This window comes from Lepidochelys olivacea (assembly GCF_965140295.1).
Source record: "Lepidochelys olivacea isolate rLepOli2 genome assembly, chromosome: 5".
NCBI classification, from domain to species: domain Eukaryota; kingdom Metazoa; phylum Chordata; order Testudines; family Cheloniidae; genus Lepidochelys; species Lepidochelys olivacea.
Genome location: NC_140415.1, coordinates 82219517 through 82239436, shown reverse-complemented (window position 1 = coordinate 82239436; position 19920 = coordinate 82219517). Strand labels below are relative to the sequence as shown.

At 43.1% G+C, this 19920-nt stretch overlaps 1 protein-coding gene across 4 annotated transcripts in view; it reads left to right on the top strand.

Moving 5' to 3' along the window:
• Positions 1-19920, top strand: part of FBN2 (fibrillin 2) — a 254563-nt gene that overhangs the window by 51508 nt on the left and 183135 nt on the right. For all 4 annotated transcript variants that reach the window (XM_084629192.1, XM_084629191.1, XM_084629190.1 and 1 more), the window contains exon 7: positions 10224-10349. In XM_084629192.1, coding sequence (XP_084485318.1) covers positions 10224-10349 — 126 coding nt within the window. The remainder of the gene's footprint in view (positions 1-10223; positions 10350-19920) is intronic.

Sequence of the window (19920 nt, the reverse complement as noted above, 5' to 3'; positions counted from 1 at the left end):
ATATCTTGTAAGTCTTACGACTTCCCAAAGCCATTTCAGAAAACGTGATTGGGTTGCAGTGGTCGCTGTACAGACAGATCCCCAGATGTAACTGAGAGAATGCCTAACACCGTACAAGAGAGAATGGTTATAACTAGGTGTAGCGAAGCGATGAATCACCGGTGCGGAGCCTCCTGCTGGTTGTCCTGGGAATTAGCTCTCCAGCCCTGGAGCGCCCTCTGCTGGCCAATGTCCTACTTGCCTCAGGCCCCCATGTCCCTCCCAGATCCCGGTGCCCCTTACCTCAGGGTTCTGCCCTCTGCAGTACCCCCACAGTCTCTGGATCTCCCCTCCACAGGGAACCCCCAACCCTCTATCCCCACCTTGACTCAGTGGCTACTGCCAGTCATCGTTTAGCCCCCCACTCTCTGGGGCAGACTGTGGTCCATAATCCACTCATCACTGGCAAGGAGGGTTTGGACCTGCTGCCTTTCCCTGCAGCCCAGTACCTGCTTTGGCCTTTCTGTCAGGCTTGCCCTCGCCCTCAGCCCTGCCCCTGTACCCTGAGCTCCCAGGCAGCCAAGTCCATCTCCCTCCAAAGCTGTCCAGCAGCCCTTTTATAGGGCCATCTGCGGCCTGATTGGGGCGTGACCCCAGCTGTGGCTGCTTCCCCAATCAGCCTAGCCTATTGGCTCCCTGGGGCAGCCCTTTCCCAGGGCTGTTTTAACCCCTTCAGGGCCGGAGCGGGTGACCACCCCGCTATACAAGAAGAACTCCTTTCTCTAAATAGTCCAATATAAATACTTCAGTCAGCCAATAGAATGATTAAAGGATTAGGAAACTTGCCTTCTAGTGATAGACTCAAGGAGCTCATCTATTTAGCTTTGTAAAGAGAAGGGTAAGGCATAGGGTGACCATATTTCCGTATCCTGAATACGGGACACCTGATAAAATTACTCGTATTCAAGTGAGTTCAACGGCAATCAATCAGAATATGCAGTAGAACCATTCAAATTAACATCAAGTTGACTGAGTCCCTGTTAAAAAGAAATACTGCATAGTTGGATTCTTTTTATTTACCTTCTTATTTTTAAGGCTTTAGGGTTCGCATGGCGAGAGGTGACCCACACATCCCTACCCGCCACCCCACACACACGGGGAGAGGTCTCACACACACACACTCTCTCTCTGGTGGTGACCAACTGTCCCGGCGCTCTCCGCCCTCTATGCCTGGCTAGGCCTCCTGGACGGACCCACCTCTCCTGGTACCTGGCGCCACATCTTCCTAAGGCAACGTGTGGGGGGCACACAAGGTCATATGCCTCTTCCCTCCCCCCACCCACCCCCCGGTTTCTGTCAGGGTTCACACAAGAATGTGGCCAGCAGCAGCCTTTTGGCACTGTGCGAGCAGGATGGGACGGAAGGGGGGGGCTGCTTCTAGCCACAGAGGAAGAGGAGGTGAGGAAGGGATGACCTGGCCTATGTCTTTGTAGAGCTCATCTCTTCTTTCCCCTGCCATGTGGCTGGAAGCAGATTGTCCCTTTCTGCCTGCACAATGTTGAAAGGCAACTAACATCTCCAGGCTGCTGATGGTCATGGACATAAGCCAGCCCCCTCTGGCTACAGCATGGGCAGGAAGGGGTTAAGCTCTAAGGATGCATTGTGCACCAGGGCCCAAGGAACCTGACTGCAGGGGCTTCATGGAACCTGGCCAGAGAGGTGGCTCAGCAGGGCAGGGTGCCTAGGAGTCAGGGTCCTAGAGCCCAGTCTCCAGCCCTAGTCCAAATGTCTATATTGCAATTAAAGAGCCCCTTAACTCAAGCCCGCTGAGCCCAAGTCAGCTAGCACAGGGTTTTTAATTGCAGTGTATACATAGCCTTATTGATGATGTGGGGTGAGACAGCTTCCCATCCCAGCCAGGAAAGGGGGTTAAAGAGCTCCTGTGGGCACAGTCAGCATCTGCCCAGCACATCTAAGAGGCCTGTCCAGCCTGAAGGGGGTGGATCCTTAAAAGTGAGGATTCAAGCCCAATACCAGGTGGCATTCAGAGGGAAGCTCTCTAGCTTCACAAAGCAGAATTTGCTTAATAGGAAAGCTGCTTAAAGAGCCTCCGCTGCCTGGATCTGCCTGGAGCATTTGAAGAGGCAGAGGGATCATCTTTACTTTGTTTTCCTTTTTAAAGCCTCAGACACACTTGGTGTTAGGAACCCATCCCCCTGCACAGAGACTGTTTACCTTTTGCCTTGCAGGGAACAGCAAGGTGAGCCTGGACTGCTTTTATTTTGTTTATCTTTTTCATTTGAACTCCTTTTGCATCTAGAAGGGTTGCTTCCCCAAGCTTCACAGCTGGAGGCCCACACCCCACACTGCAAACCAACTCAATATCTACATCCAGCGAGGGACTTCTGGGATGAGAGAGGTGCTCACCCTCACCCTTGGGAGCACCCTAGACTGCAGTGGTTCTCAAACTTTTGTACTGGTGACCCCTTTCCCATAGCAGGCCTCTGAGTGTAACCCTTTATAAATTAAATCACCACTTTTTAATAAATATCTTTAAAAATATAACACCATTATAGATGCTGGAGGCAAAGTGGGGTTTGGAGTGGAGGCTGACAGCTTGCAACCCCCTATGTAATAACCTCATGACCCTTTGAGGGGTTTGAGAACCCCTGCCCTACAGGTTCAACCTGACACAGTGGCTGTACGAAACATGAGCTTTGTTGAGAAATCATTGAATTCACTGAAATCCAGTCTAAATAATCCTCATAAGTAATGAAGAAGTTTTATATATGTTCTAAAATCCCTAAAGATGAGAGTTGAGGGTGGAAATGAAAGGGGGCATGAAAGATAAGACCAGATTAGTGATTTCTAATTGGGAGTGCCACTATTTGCCTCAGGAGGACTCTTCCTGTCACACACACACACACACAAAGGTCAGAAGAGATAGCACTAATCCATTTCTAGCTTTATTTAAGGATTGTGAGAAATGAAATTCTCCTCTTAAGTAGGTAATTTGGCCACTGTCATAAGAAAAAATTAATGGAAAAACTGGACACCGACCATTAGCAACTGATACATTATGATATAGAGGCTCTTTGATGTAATGGGCACTATATAAGGACACAGATTAGACAAATGTGGATGAGATAGACAGATAACCCATTTGAAGGAGTTGGAAGGCTGCATGGTGAGAAAGTTACATGAAAAAACAAAGAAAATCAGAACTTGCCAAGCCTGAAGATCTGGAGAACAAATTTACCTTATGAGGATCCATGAGTCAGCAAAGAATAACATCAAAGTCCCTGGTCCAGACGGAGAGGGAATTGGCTTGAGTACTAACTGAGGAGCTGTCCTCACTTATTACTAAATTGTATCAACAAGTGTATCACTAACTTCTGTAGGCTTCTATATACAGCTGTTAGCCTTTCTGAACTGCTAACCAGTTTTATCCTTATTTATATGTGAAAATTAAACGAGAATAAGTTATGGTGTGCACTTCCAAAGACTGGAGTTAATCAAGAATAGCTATCTAGAATAACCCCATGTAGGCAAGCCCTTACTTAAAGAACAAATAGCTATATCTATCCGAATATATATATAATCAGGGAAGTAAGTGCTGATCCAGATTATATGGTGTTAACTGATGTAATTTACACAGTGAAGGAGCCAAAGGCTGAGGTTGGAGCAGGAAAATCAACAAGAGGTGTAAAATAAAGCAGCCTGCCTTTATTTTTATATGACTGTGGGCCATTCATTTCACTTCTTTATGCTCGTAAATAGGGATAAAAGCCTAGCTGGCTGGCTAGAGAGACAAGGTGGATGAGGTAATAATTTTATTGGACCAACTTCTGTTGGTGAAAGTGACAGGTTTTTGAGCTACACAGAGCTCTTTTTCAGGTCTAAGAGAGGTACTCAGCTGGGTGGCTGGCATTTTTTGTGGATTAATCAGTTATGTTTGCAGAGTGAGTAGAATGCTATAGATTTATGTATTCATTCATTCATTAATGATACCATGGCAACCTAAAGAGGAATTTAAAAATAGCCCAGATCTTTAAATCTCCCCATAGCAGTTCTTTTTGCTTCAACAATAGGTTTTATGACTGATGTTTAATTCAGGAGAAGACTGAAATGGCACCTGTCATGTTCCCATGAGATCAGATAGTCCCTCATCCAAAGTATTCAGACAAGAGACAGTCTTAGTTGAAAATATTTTCTTGCCATTACTACATGGCTGTGCAGCAAGGTAATGGCAGGAATCCCATGCTGGAAGATTTCTCAGCTCCTCCCTACATTCCTTAACAGTCCATTTTTTAGCTACTCCCTTTCCTCTTCAGACAGTGATTCTTAGCACCAGGGAGAGGAAATAGAGAGCTCCTACATCTTTGCCCCACTACTGAGTGGCTAATCCAATCTCAAGAGTTTTCTCAAACATCTTCCCTCCTACTGCCCATTGTTCTTATGAAAATGGGAAGGAGCTGCAGGAGATGATATGCTGAGTAATGATATAGTGAGAATACATCCAGTCAGAGATGGCAGAATACATAAAAACTTCAAATTCATGATGAAAAACAACAGATATTAATTTCCTGATAGGTCAGTTCTGAAGAACTGCTGTGTGTGTTAGTGACTCTCTTAAAATAGATGTCCCCTTACCTGGGACTCCATCTGGCTCCCATTGAAGTTAATGCCATAGCTCTCAGGATCAGACCCCTAGTAACTGATAATACCTTAAATTATTAAAACAAGAAAAAAAATCTGTGATTTTCACCGTTTCTGCAGATTATTTACTTTTGCATTATTTTACTCATCTAGCACACACAGAAAAGGCTAGTCTTTTCAACTGTATTCTAGGCCATTTAGCATTCTGGTTCTCAAGCACCGGGTTAATTAAAAAACAACCAAATCTATTTTCATTTAAATTAAAATATAACATTCAGGTGAATGGTTTTGGGTTTTGTTTTTTTTTTTTTAAACAAAAAAGTTTTACTAAACAGAAACAAACCAAGCTTCTTCCCCAAAATTTAGGGTCTAAATCAGAGGTGGGCAAACTGCTGCCCGCGGGCCACATTTGGCCCGCGGGACTGTCCTGCCCGGTCCCTGAGCTCTTGGCCCGGGAGGCTGTCCCCCAGCCCCTCTCCCGCAGCCTCAATTCACTGCTCTGCCGGCGCAATGCTCTGGGCAGCGGGGCTGCAAGCTCCTGGGGCAGCGCAGCTGCAGAACCCAGCCTGATCGGGTGCTCTGTGCTGCGCGGCTGCCTGTCCTAGTACAGCCACGCCGGCAGCCAGCGGCGCTCCAGGTAGCGCGGTCAGGGAGCAGGGAGAGGGGGAGTTTGGAGTGGTGGTCGGGGGTGGGGGTTTGGGTAGGGGTCAGGGCAGTCAGAGGGCAGGGAACATGGGGGTTGAATGGGGGCAGGGGTTCCGGAGGGGTCAGGGAGAAGGGGTGGTTGGATGGGGCAGGGGTCCCAGGGGAGGGGCAGTCAGGAAGGGTTGGATGGGGCGGTGGGGGTTCTGGGGGCGGTCTGGGAGCAGGGGGGGTAGATGGGGCAAGGGTCTGTGGGGGGCAGTCAGGAAGGAGGGGGGTTTTGGATGGGGAGGCCGGGGAGGCAGTTAGGGGCTGGGAGGCCGGGGGCGGTCAGGGGACAGAGAGCCGGAGGGGTCAGATGGGGGCGGGGGCCAGGCCATGCCTGGCTGTTCGGGGTGGTACAGCCTCCCCTAACCGGCCCTCCATACAATTTCTGAAACCCGATGCAACCTCAGGCGAAAATGTTTGCCCGCCCCGGTCTAAACTATCTGACAGAATTTCTTCAAGTATATTTGACAGAGCCTCCATTTCCCTAAGCTTTTTCTTTTATTTGTAGGGTTCGCTGAGAAACTGTCCACTCATCAGAGACAGAGGCCGAAGTTGGCTAGATTTTCAAAGGTGCATGTGTAAAGTTAGCAATGCAAATCCTGCACGCGGTTACCACTTACTCAGAAAACTCTGAAAAAGCAAAGAACCTTTTTTCACTTGCCAGATATTATCAGACCCTGAACACATGGAAACATTCTACCTAATCTTTAGCATATTGAATCTCTTGGTATATACAACTGTGCCTAAAGGATAATTCATTTAATTTTGTGTTTATGGCACCAAGAATGCTTTTTATTCATTTGGCCCTCAGAAGCATGAACAGTTGGGGAATGAATAATGTTGAAATTAAGGCATAGTTAAACCTGGCTGACGAGGTAGAACGAAAACACTCAAACCACCCGTCTATTTGATCACAAAATTGTAGTGTATGCAGACAAATGATTCCCATGGCTTAAAATGGTATTCAGAAAGTAATTCACTGAATTAGCCATTTTAAGAATATATTGTATTAACTTTGCACTCTCTAGTCTTTCCAGATTCCAAAAGGCTAATTGCATAATTCTGAAAACCCTTATTTGGACAAGCATGGGGAGGGGGTTGTGTGATGTGAAATACAAGTAGTAGTCTCATTGACTTCAGCTACTCCCATAAAAAGGAACTACTTGCAGGATTAGGCCTCTAGGTTGTATTTCTTGTAACTAACAATGGTGCTTAATGTATTCATTCACTTTATATTAAAAATGATTTTAAACAATTCCCTTACAGTGAAAATATAACACCTACCCCACACATTTGGATTAACATCTTTCCTAGAAGTTGTTGAACACGTAAGCCAGCTCATGTGATTGAGGCTTTGCAGGATCAGTACCTCAGTTAGCAAGACTGTATTCATATTTCTTCATTGGACATGTTTCCTTCTTTGAAAAGCAGTATGCGGTGTAAAATAACCATCCCCGAGGTGGTTTTTCTTTTCTCCCCTTTCAAAAATAATGGATTTTTTCCCCAAACCATTAAAGTTGTAAGTAATTAATGGAATTACTTGAATTCTAAAACTTTGTTCAAGGCCAGAGAGAAACCTTTTCTGTTTCTGGAACTTATTCATTTCCTGCTGCTACTGCAATTAATTTATAATTACTTAATATCTTTGGCTTATAAAGCAGTGAAGTGTACTCTTATGAGATTCAAACAGAGATTGTCTTTGTGAAGGCCACCAGTAAACTCAGATATTGCTGTTTTCAAATTAATCTGCTTTTTAACCACAAGTTTGCTGAGGTAGCATAATTTAAACAAGCAGCAATAACTGACGGGGTGCATTTATATTCAGCATCTTAAGTTCATTTTGAGGCATAAGTGTCAAAGGCCATATACAATAATTATGTGCTGGAGGAGGCTGCTGGGTAGGTTTGGTATGAGTGGAACTTATCTTCTCTCTGGATGCTGCTTAATCATACCTGCCAGGTCTGACTTCCCTGGACTCACGATTAGAAGGGACAGCTTTGCTTTCCAAATAGATCAGATTGCACTAAGTGATGTTTTTTTAAAAAGAATGTTCCCAGGAAGGATATGCTGGAACCCCCTACCCTTATAAGAGCGTCAGCAGACCCACAATCTAAATGATGTATTTGCACACTGCTATGTGAAATAAACTCAGGACAGTTACCAAAAAAAAGTATAAACACTTCCAGCAAATGTACTTAAAATAAGTTTGTTTGCCAAGGAGTGTTGCCTCCTTTCTTGGTAATGACAAACTGCTTTTACTTAAATGGTAAATCAGATGACTAGATCCCCAGATCAGTCACCCTACCTATCAACAACGCAGCAACCTGGGGTCATGAGGCTGAGGTTTTTTTTGTTTTGTTTTGTTTTGTTTTTTTGGCGGGATGGGAAAGGAAGAGTCTTTGTTAAAATATTGGCAGTGCATCACTGGAAAGAGTAGGGTCAGAGGAGAGTCAAAGCCAAATAAAATGGAAGTCAATGTGAAAGAAAGAATGAGGGAAAAGTAGATGCTTTTTGGAACCAGTTTTTTCCTTTTTTTAAAATACTTTTATCTTCCTAGTGCTTGATTTAAATAGCACGAACCAAAAATAACAAAACTAAAAACCTTCCTCCCACAAACAGAATAGGAGGCTGGCTGGCTGGCTGTGTATGGGAAACAGGGAGGTGACTGTCCACTGAGTGCTGTTAATGTGCAAATTAAACCAACTGAAAAAAATTGTGGAAAATATTTCCCCCCCCCAAATCCTTTCAGTTATAATAATCCTAAAGGGTTCTTTTAACAGTAATATCTAAAACTTCCTTTTATCTACAAGTGGCAAAGGGTCATGTGGCACCTTATAGACTAACAGACATATTGGAGCATAAGCTTTCGTGGGTGAATGCCCACTTCGTCGGATGTCATGCGACAAAGCGGGCATTCACCTGTGAAAGCTTGTGCTCCAATACGTCTGTTAGCCTATAAGGTGCCACAGGACTCTTAGTCTGGATCTGTAAAAGCGGCAAACACGGCTACCCCTCTGATATTAGATACAAGTGAGATTTTTAAGTAGACAGTGTACTTTTAATATTGCTGGCTACTCTGAATTCTGTATTTAAATAATTGAAGGAGTAATCTAAAACTCACCCCAATGCACATAAAGCTCTTTGGTGCCTGGAGGCCTACTGGCCCTCATTGTTATGGCTTGTTTGGAAAATTGTCCTTGATATTTTAAAAAAATTGATAAGTAGTAGAAGCATCTGGGCTCCACATCTTCTACAGAAAAGGAGGCTGGTGGTAGTATGAAGACTTATTGTGACAAAAAGGATTATCTCAAATGCTCTTGTCAAAATCCTAAAACCAGTCCTTTGCATAGTGGAGTGATCAGAGTCAGAGAGACAGGACAGGGCAGGCCCATCCAAAAATGCTAAAGCCAACTGTGGGTATCTGACCTTAGTCTATGACTGCAGACAAAGGAATACCCTCTAACTTTTGAACTTGAACAAGGCTGGTGTATAGTACTTTGCTGTTGTAGAGTGAAGAAATTTGCACAGCTTTTACATCTGCTTATCTGTTTTTTTTGAAATAATAAAGCAGTTTGTTTTTCAATTCCAACGTCTTTTATAATCACTAAGTGTTCTGTTCTGCTGTATGTGGGTTATACCCACATATGGGCTAGGAAACAACATGGGTTTGGACTCAGTTTCCTTCTCATTGCTCTCTCAGCAAGGAGCTGGGGAGGAGCATAGTTGCCCCAACCTTGATCCAGCCTACCTTCTCTGAACCCACAAATATGGATGTCTTTTGAGCTCCTATAGAGGAGTATCTGAGATTTTTGGAAACAAAGGTACCACGTAATGGAAATGCCTCCACGCAGTTAGGATCTGCAGGTTTTCACTCCCCAGAATTCACAGAAGTGGAGTGGAGCCTTTGGGCACTTAATCAAATTGTTTATTGTGAAAGAATTAATAAACATACAACTGCAAAATTTCATAGAGCTATAGTTTAAATGAACTTTTGAAAGGAGAGCTGTGAGAGCTTATGAGAGGCTAAGTATCTGAATGTATACATCATGCATTAGCTTGAAGCCTGCTTTCCCTACTCTCCCCCCACCCCCGTTTGATACAAAGAGTTCCTCTATATGGCTCTGGCCTACACTGGTTAGTTCAGAGAGATCTCTGTAAGTTACTCTGTATTATTTTAACTACTCCTCTGATCTAGCAGTAATAAATTCAGTCATTGGGGCTGTGCTGATAGTAATCTACAGAAATACAGGATGTTTTTGTCTATATGGAAAATGCTTTACATCTGTGGGACTATTGCACTTTAAAAGTATAGCATTGTAATCGATGTTTTTGAAAAGTTCTTGGCTCATACCTTATTGTGTATACTGTAAATAATTTTTTTTGCAGTGAATGAGCTTGTAATGACTAAAGTTATGGTCGTGATGTTGGTTCTCGTATTTCACAGTCAGGATATATGTTTTTTGTACTATGTTGTAATGAAGTTGGGAAGAAAACATAGTTTAAATTGGAAATAGTGCATGTTAAAGCACAGTAGAAATCTACTATAGATGAACTGCAAAGGAAGAATAAAAATAGAGTAAGTTTATATAAAAGTACAATTTAACAACTGTGGAGCTCCACAGTAACAAGTCTGTCAAATCTAGCAGGCCCTGAATGTTGCATGCTTAATCTAATATATCACAATGTATAGTTTAGGGGAAAGGGGAATAAAGCATGGGTAAGGGTCAATGCCAGACAAAGTGGTCTCCAAATTCACGATGAGATGCAGAAGTGTGGTAATGCAAATAATGGTTATTTTTCAGAATATTTTCAAAGATGGAGCTGTCCATCTGTTTATCACAACTGTAATTCAAGCAATGTCTGATTTCAAGCAAACTACTGTTTTCTCTTGATAGATGTTGATGAGTGCCAGGCTATACCAGGGGTCTGTTCAGGAGGAAACTGCATTAATACAGTTGGCTCGTATGAATGCAAGTGTCCTGCTGGTCACAGACAGAATGAGGCAACTCAGAAATGTGAAGGTAAGTGTATAGTGTCTGAGAACATTCCTAAATGGTGATCATTGACTCAAAGTAAAGTGTCTCTTTGTGGTGTGGTTTTAGACACTTGTACAGTGGATCATGACTGGAGACTGGTAAAAAGAGAAAAAAAGTTTGCAAAGTTCTGGGTTTTACTACACAGCATTTTAGCTGTGTTTGATGTAGAGAGGCTCTACCGGTTGTACTTGTGCTGTGCTTTGTCATCCTCATTGGGTTCATCACATCATATGTATCTGCCTTGTTCTTCGTACTTTCTACTAGATAGTTTGGCAGCTTACCTGACAAACTCAATAAAGCAGAAAATAATTCTGTTCCAAAATTTAAAAAAATTAAGGAGAAAAGACTGAATGTACAGCATTTGGAAGCAATTGTATTATCATGATTTTTTTTTAAGTTTAAAATATTCTAGTTTTAATGGATATCATCAACCTACTGATCATAGTAACAGCTGATTTGATACTATGTAGAGTTTGTATTAAAGAAGGGGGTGGGTAAGTACAAGTCCCAAAGGAGACTACATACTTTTAGTGCAGTGGAGTTTAATTTTTGCTTTAATTTACCAATCCAGTTGAGACTCAGACATTGTTGGTATTCTACAAATAGAGTTTGCTTACTTGGTGAACACGTTGATTGGCTAAAAGCAAAAACTTTTTGAAGTTTCAAAGCAGTGTAATGGAAAATTGTTAAGTGTATATAGCTCTAGTGCCGTATATAATCTTAACAGTTCTAGTAATTTATGAACTGTTCATCTGAGAGGTGTCACTGTAGTTTGTACAGGTTAGATGTTCACAGCAGTGAAATATGTTTACAGTTAAAATTATTGCTTGATTTTTTTTACCTTCTGATGCACATCAGTTTTATTTCAATATTTATTTATGTGAATTTACTGTTACGACGTGATTAAAAGAAACAAGAACATTAGAACTTTACTTGTTCTAGCGAACATTTTCTTAGAAAGCAAAGGCAACTTTACTTTCAAGTCTGATAGTAGAGAAAGGGCGGTCTTTTGGTTTGCCGTTAGGAGGCAGTTTAAGTAAGCTACTAGATTCTTTGATACTGAGTTGAGTTCATTTAAAAACAAACAAATGTGGTTAGATGTCTATGGCCAAATGTTGAAGTAGTCTTAGCTCGGTAGTTTTGCTTGCAGTCAAATACAGGGATACAAAATTCAAAGAGCAACACTATCAATTTGGAAATCACATTTCCATATGAAAATTCTGTGTCTATGTTATTATACAAAATATTTAATGTTATTAAAAAGACTAAAACAAAACAAAAACAAACAACAAAAGTTAAAGGATTTTGTTCCCTCTGCTTTTCCAGTTCATTTATTTTATGCATTTGACAATATTTTCTGTATAGCCAGTTTTCCTCTTTTGTTGGTGGTCAGTTTCACTTATTTTCTCCTGGTCTTCTAGTATGATGCCATTACGCTCATGTATTGCTTTGGGAGATGCTTGTGTGCATTTTCTTCCCCAAGCCCTTCAAGAAAGTGTTAACCAATAATATTCAGAGTTGCTGTTGTTTCTGAATTTGGAGCTAGCCAGGCCTTTGCTTGTCCAGGCCCCAGCACCATGGCTGAGAAGCAACAGGAGCTGTGTGTATGTATTTTAGGTTGCCCCTGTGCAAATGGCCGGGGAATTCGAGAACCCTGGCCGGTGGACCAAGGGGACCTCCCTTTGGACCACAGAGACAAACAAGGATCAGGGAATATCAGGAGCCTTGTAGGGTATGCCTACATTGTATTGTAAACCCAGGTCTGTGGGTCGTGGGCTTGTGGACCTGGTGTTTCTAAACCTGAACTTGAATGTCCACCTGGGCTTTGTAAACCTGGGCTTACAGTTGCTGAACTTGGGACTTACAGCCATGCTATTGTACAACACATGCCTACTGGGTGTGGTGTTGTGTCCCATCTAGTGGCACCGAGACCACTTAGAGAGAGTTAAATGAGTCTGCTCTACAGCCTTAGCTAATAGCAAGTTGGCTTTTTGCTTATGCTGTCGAGGCTCAGGCACTAATCTCCAGAGGTCCCTGGTTCGACCCCGCCTGCCGACGACTGGGGTCTGCTGGCGTTACATTATCATGTCCATGCTGCATTATGCATACCTTCGGACTCTGATCTGGTTTTTTAGCTGCAAAATTACAGGGCTTGGACTGATATTGCAGTGGGACTTCACAAGAGCCAGGCTTCATCTGGGTCTGGGCCAAGAGGAGCAACAGGGATAGCCTGACTCTAGAATACCTGGGTTTTCTTCACAGAAGCTGTGAAACAGCAGCTGGGCAAAGCAAGGAGCCAGGTGTTGGGTGTTTGTTTCCTGGGAACATGCAGGAGTCTGGGGAGCAGGTGGAGCGTGGGGTCAGAGGTTTGAAAGTCAGGCTTTGCCTTTGCCGGCCTGCAAAAATGTGGGTGGAGGAAGATGGGTGAACCCAAGAATATTTGTTACTGTGGGTCTCAACCTGCCCAGAAGCCTGTTCAGAACAACAGTAAGGAGGAGAGAAAAAAAAAATTCTGACTCCATTTAAATCAGTGGCCAAACTCTCTTTGGCCTGGGCTACACTGGGGCAGGGGGGCAGGGGGTTTTGAACTCCGCTTACTCCTCCTGCGGAGGTGGAGTACAGGTGTCGGGTAGTGAAGACGTACCCTTTGTCTAATGTGGGGTCAGGATTTTACCTTGGGTATTTTATTTAATGGGCACATTATTTCAACACTTAATTTTTTTAAAGTAGTCACTTTTAATCGTTTCAATTCAGTGTCCCCTGTATTGCAGGTGCAAATGAGAGCATTTATGTTGTGATGATCTGGAGTTAGAGAATAAAGTAAAAATGTATAGTGCCTATTTGAGCAAAGGAAGAGAACAAATCTATCAGGTAATGGCCACATGTGAAAAGTTTGGTTTAAGCGACTTGCTACCATCATGCAGGAATTCTGTGGCAGAGGCAGGGATAGAATGCAGGTTTCCAGGCAGCATACAGCTGTCTTAACCATGAGACCATCCTTTGTCTTCCTGCAGTCCCCTGTTACATTCACTACACACTTCCCAAATTCTGCAACCAAAAAGGGAAGGGCCCTACAAACAACTGTCTCCTTCACTACAAAACCCTTATGCATCCCCAGAGCTAATCCATTCTGTGCACTGGAAAAGTCAGGGATCCTGTGGAAAAAGTAGTTTGTGATTTGTATGTGATTGTATCCTAATGCACATGCGCAAGGGAGGGGGCGAATGAAAGTTGCCCATGCAGCCTTAATTTTGACATTTTCTCCATTTTGAGTGGTTGACTTTGAAACCTTAATAATGTACTTTTAATGTAATGTTTTGTGTGCAATTTCCTTGTTTTGTTTTAAAAAAAAAAAAAAAAAACTGAAAAAACAGAAGTTCTATTTTGTGGCAACATATTGACACCAGCATGATTCATCAGCAAGATTGGAATTTTTAGATACCTTACACACATCTCTGCTTTGAGCTAATGGATAGTAATGGTGTGGTGTTATCCTCTGCATGGACAAGCGCTAGAGAAGAATAATACACAAATATACATCAGAGATTTTCACAAATATTTGCTGTCAGCAGAAGAATGGTGAGACTCAGAAATCTTGTGTTCCATTGCAGGCTGTGAGAGGTATGTATTTTTGTGGGTACAGACTCTTCTGTCCATTTGCCTAAGCTTGATCCTTCTGCTCTGTCCTCTCCAATCTGTTCCTGTCTAGTCTCTTCTCTACTCTTGGCTTCTTGCCTACCCAGTCCCAGTCTCTGCTTTTCAGGCTTCTCATCCCATTCCCAGCTTCCTAGTCTTTCCTTTTGGACTTGCTGTCCCAATCTCAACCCAGTCTCTCCCCCTCCCCACACCAAGTCCCAGTCGTCTTGCCCAGTCAGTCCCAATTTCCCCCTCCCAGCTCTTTGTTCAATCTGTCTCTCCCTTCCCCCACAATGGCTTCCAGACCCTGTCTCCCTTACTGGGCTTCTCATCCAATCTCAGCTCAGTTTTCCTTCTCTTGGACTCCTTGTCACAGTCTCTTTGCCCACTCAATTTCAGCTCTTTCCCCTGACCTCAGGTCCTTGTCTCTCTCTCCTCCCCCATTCCCTCACCACTGGTTCCTAGTCCTGGGCACCTTGTCCAGCCAGTCCCGGACTCCCCACTTCCCTCCAACATCTGATCTTAATGTTCCCTCCTCCTCCCATGTCCTTCATTAGGTCCCAGTCCCAGCCCAACCAGTCCCAGTCTGCTCTCCTCACTCCATCTTACAAACTCGTGTCCAGCCAGTCCCTTGCACAACCAATCTCAGTCTCTCTCTCCAATTTGCAGTCAGTTCTTTTTTGAGTGTTTGCTCATGTCCATTCCATGTTAGGCATGTGTTTGCCATGTACACTATAGCTAGAGATTTTTTCTTCAGTGGTATCCATCGGATCGGCTCTAGTGCCCTCTGGTCTGTGTGCTTATGCGCTGGTGTAAGGGGTGCCGCTGGCCATGTGCCCTCTCAGTTCCTATTTACTACCCATGATATTTGCTGGAATGTCTAATCTTGCTTCAGCAAGGCGCCTATCAGTGTTTTTTTGTTCTCAGTTTCATAGTTTAGTTTATAGTGTATATATTGTAAATAGTATTTGTGTAAATAGTTAGAACCCTCTCCCCTTATCATTAAGGTGCTTTCTTTGCCCCAGGGAATGGGCATGCCCTGGTCCCTGGGCTTCAAACCTTGTGCCTCCTGTGGCAAACCTGTGCCCATGAGCAACCACGCTCCAGTTGTCTGAAGTGTCTGGGAGAATCTCATGTGAAAGACTGCTGGCAAATTTGTTGGGACTTTAAATCTTGCACAAAGAAGGATAAAGTGATTAGACTTAAGGCTATCCTAATGGAAGCTGCTCTTAGACCGATTTCAGAACTAAGCTGCTCAGATCTGGCACCGAGTACTTTGGCCTTGGTGCGAAGCACTCCTCTGGCACTGTGCACATCCTGGCACCACTCTCCATCTCCGGTGCCGAGGAAGAAACGTAAAAAGCAGCCTACCGACAGAGGGTGCTCACCAGTGCCAAAGAAAGGCAAGCAGAGGGAAGGCAGTGGAGTGTGACCTGCGTCGGGTCACTCTTCCAGCCCGGTCCCATGGCAGCACAGTTGACTCCACTGAGATTGTTGAGTCTGGTGCTGAACCTCCTGCCGACGCCAGGAGGTCATCACAGCACCAGCGGGATTGTGATGCCTTCAACCTCACATGCCTTCGTTGCAGCCAGAGACTTAATGTCACTCCCAGTCCCACTGACCCCATTTAGGTCAGCTCCGGTGACTTTGAGCAGAAGGGAACATAGTGCTCCGAGTTTCTTCCCAGCACCAGGCTGTCTGGTACCCTTTAGAGAGAATCAATGTCTTCTCTCCTCTTCAAATTTCAGAGTAACAGCCGTGTTAGTCTGTATTCGCAAAAAGAAAAGGAGTACTTGTGGCACCTTAGAGACTAACCAATTTATTTGAGCATGAGCTTTCGTGAGCTACAGCTCACTTCAAAGTCATCCCTGGTCCGCCAGTGGTCACCAGGCATCAGGTCACCGGACATCCGCCAGTGGTCAGAGGCAAAAAGAGGTACTTCTCCCCTGTGGTTGTCTAGAGAGGATTCTTCATTTGAAGAATCTGGCCTTATGTTTAGCTTAAGAGCTATCAGTATCCATCCTACATGCCGTTGGACATCGGTGCGGGTCCCCATGCTGTTGCCTGGCCAGGAGGACAATGGTCTATGCAATGGCCATTCTGGTTTCCCCAGGATCAACTAACCTTTCCATTACTGTTATTCTTCGAGATATGTTACTCATGTCCATTACAGAACCCACCCTCCTACCCCTCTGTTGGGGTTGGTTGCCAAGAAGGATGAATACCACCGAGGGAAATATCTCTGGTAATGGCGCAAGTGGCATGCGCACACCTAACGTGGAATGGACATGAGCAACAGATCTTGAAGAACAACAGTTATGGACAGGTTAATAACCATTTTTTTTTCTCTCCAACCATTTCCAGTCCCAGTCTCACCAGACTCATTGTCTTCTCCCCTGCACCTGCTCTTACTACCTCTGTGTTTGAATTAGATGGCTTCCTCCTCCACACTGCCTAGGTGTCAGCAGAGAGGGATCATTGAGAGCACAGGAGAAGCAAGCTCCCTGCTCTCAATTCTGGTGCCTGGCCCCACTCCAGCCCACAGCAGCTGGGAGAAGTCATTCCCAGGAAATTTCTTTTGAGTCCCTCAGCTGGAGCACGCTTTGTCACTCTGTGGGGATGGTGCATGCACAGCTCAGTCAGCACTGAGAGCTCTGAGAGGTGCCAATGTGCTCATTATGACTGCAGTAAAAAGCTCAGAAGGTTCTAAGCTCTAGCAAGTCTCTACTGAGCATGTGTGAACTGTGATTTTCAAAAGCATATAATTTTGTGAAAATCTGCCCAAATTTGGCAGGGTTTGCAAACAGCACATCCCTGACACAAAGGCTCACCCCTGCCAAACTTGAAGTCCCTCCAGAGGGGTGCACTAGATGATTCCAGAGAAAAGGTTGCCAGAATTTTTTAACATGGGCAAAACAGCATACTTTCCCCTAGTCTTGTTCTCAGAAACAGTTGAACTGTTTTGGCTAAAATTTTCCCAAAAAATTCAGTCTGAGACAGACACGAAGCATAAAATAGTCTGAATGGATAAAGTTTGAGGAAATTATAGGAAACTGAAAACAGGAGTTTATAATGGGAAGTGTTGAGCAACCATAGTACTTGGTAGTGTTGACAGCCCCACCTATTAAAAATATTATGGGATATGTGAATAGAAACAGAATTATTTATGCTTGTAAAAATATTGGCAACACAGTATATTTTTTCAATGCCATCCAAGCCATCTTTAACAAGTCTCAGACAATAAGTAATCTGCCCAAAATCCAAAAGTATTTACTTGCAATCATATCACCAACAAATATATTAACATTAGAATAAACAATCAGAAATGTTGAATAGAAAATTTGAGAAAACTTGAACAGACTAATCTTCAGCTTGTCAATTGAAAAATGGAGTGAAGACAATTAAATGCTAAACGAATATACATTTTGTTTGGATATTGTGCCAGTTAGAAATAGTGTGTTTTGTTATTGTTTATAGCCATCTTGCCTCCATTTCTTTTTTAAATTGCTGAGTGGAGGCTTTTATTCAATGTAAGGTTCTATAATTTATGCCTGTGTACATTATACGTGAAGGGCAAGATCCTGTATTCCTTGCACACCTGCAATACCCAATAAAATCAGTGGGAGTTTTAGGGTGGACAAGCAATGCATTATAGGGTGGAAGGGAATGGAAGGCCTGACTCCTATGTTCAGTCTGGCAATACTCCCCTGGGAGCCAGTGGGAGTCTTTCTCAAGAAAAGGCCACAGGGAGAGGCCCAAAGAAGGTATTTTTAAAATGAAAAGGATAGCACCTGAACAAAGATAACATTTGTTGGTGACCATTATGATACAGTTTCAGATCAATGAATCAAATCTTGGTCCTCGCAATGTCTGCTTCACAGAGCCTTCAGCAGCTCTGTATTGTGCCCAGGCTCTGTAGCTGTTGATGCTTCTGCAGATCCTGAGGGGAAGAACCTCACTTTGAGTGTGTCTGCTGGCACTCACAGCCACCTCATCTCCAGGAGTAATGTCACAGACTCCACACGCCACCGTGATAAATATGACAGTTAGGTCGTTGGAGATGATGAGCAGAAGGTGTAGTGCCTCCCCAATATCTTCCTAGCTGTCTGACTAAATGGGTCAGGCAGTGTCCCAACATGGCTTTTCAAAAGTGGAGCTGTCATCCAGGACCTCACATAGGGCTTCTTCCCTGTGGCCCTGACTGTCAGGATAGAGAGAGAATGCTTCTGCTTAATTCCCCTCCACTAGTCAAGGTGAGGATTTGTTAAATTTTCTGAGGACAAGGCCCCATTCTAAAGCCTTTCTCCACTCTGCGAGAGTCACAGAAAAAGTTAACAAATAGATTAGATGTGGCTAAAGCCAGACCTTAGTGGCACCCATTATTTTTAGTTTAAACTAGACAATGAATTGATAATACTGTATGTATGCATCCCCTTTACTATCAATTGGAATATTATTATCTAATTGCTCTTTGTACTAATACATTTAGGATTAGATTGAATCCCATTTTATGGCATCTTGTCACTGGCAATTGAGGCAGAAGAGATGCAAACAACTCATTCTTGACAAACAGTAAATAACTAGTTTCAAAATGAATATGTGCTAATGCTTGAGGTCACATTTTAAAGAAAATGTGTGAAGCTGTTATTTTGTTGTGTACTGCGCTCACTGTAACAGATGTGAAACACTGAAATCTATCAATCAGAGTTTTGCATGAGGGAGGCGTATAAAGTGGTTATATAATGGAAAACATTTGGGGTTTGCTGTAGATTTACAATCCAAATAGTTAGTGAAACCATATTGTAAACTTATTTGTAGAAGTTAAGATATTAAAGCAAGTTAATAAGCTCACAGAAAAGAATCACTTGCAGATTGGGTGATAAGTATTCCCTGAAAAATAGTTTCCCCTTTTTCTTCTGTTTAACAGAACAGAGTAAAACAAAACCAAAAAATTCTCATTATGTCAAACAGTAAAAGGAAAGCAGTTTATGTATCATTTTAATGTTTAAACTATTTTGTTGTGTTTTTTCATTCAAGTCTGATCACTTGCTTAGTCGTGTCCCCCCCCACCCGATGTTTCAAAAGGATATGCTTCTTTAAAATGACCTGTTCAGCATGGCATGGGGTCGCATTTTATTAGCGTCTTGGATGCCAGTGTATACAAATACTTACATGAGTTTATATTGGCTGATTGTGGGTCAGAAATCTGAACATGTAATGTTTGTGCCTGGCATCAAATAAAGTATACTAATGCCAAGAGGAGAACTTGTTCAAGGATATCCCTGCTTGTTAAGAGGGCAGATAAAACATGCTTTGCATTTTGCTCCTTTAAATCATCCAAAGCTCTTTTTAATATTTTTTTTAAAAAAAGGCTATTCAACAATTCTCCCAGATAAGGTTCACAAGGACAAATGAATGAACTTGGTACAACCCTTTACTGTATATGGTGTTTAAATAAGGGAATATAGGCAGTTTAAGTCAGTGTACATGGAAGAACTGAAATTAGATAACAGTATGTGTGGTTTGAAGCACCTGTTGTTATTTCAAGTTGAATAATCAAAAAGGTTTTATTTCCTACCTGGCTAGCAGCCCACTGTACTAAGGTGGAGAGAAGGAAGAGCCTGTCTACATTAGAGATATTTGTGCTGGTGTAATACATCAACATTGTTATGTTGGTGCAATTTTTTGAAATTTTCCTAGTGTAGACAGAGCTTAACATTCTAGCCCTTTACTCATCTTTGATCGTCCACACATATTCCACACTTGGGGTGCAAGCGCCCCATGCATACAGGATCAGATTATTTTGAATAGTAGTGCCCATTGGAGCCACTCCTTCAATATTCTTGCCCTCTGCCTTCCCATAGCACGGGTAAAAAAGATGGGGCAACTGCAGCTCATGCTCAGTTTCCTCTTGCCTCCT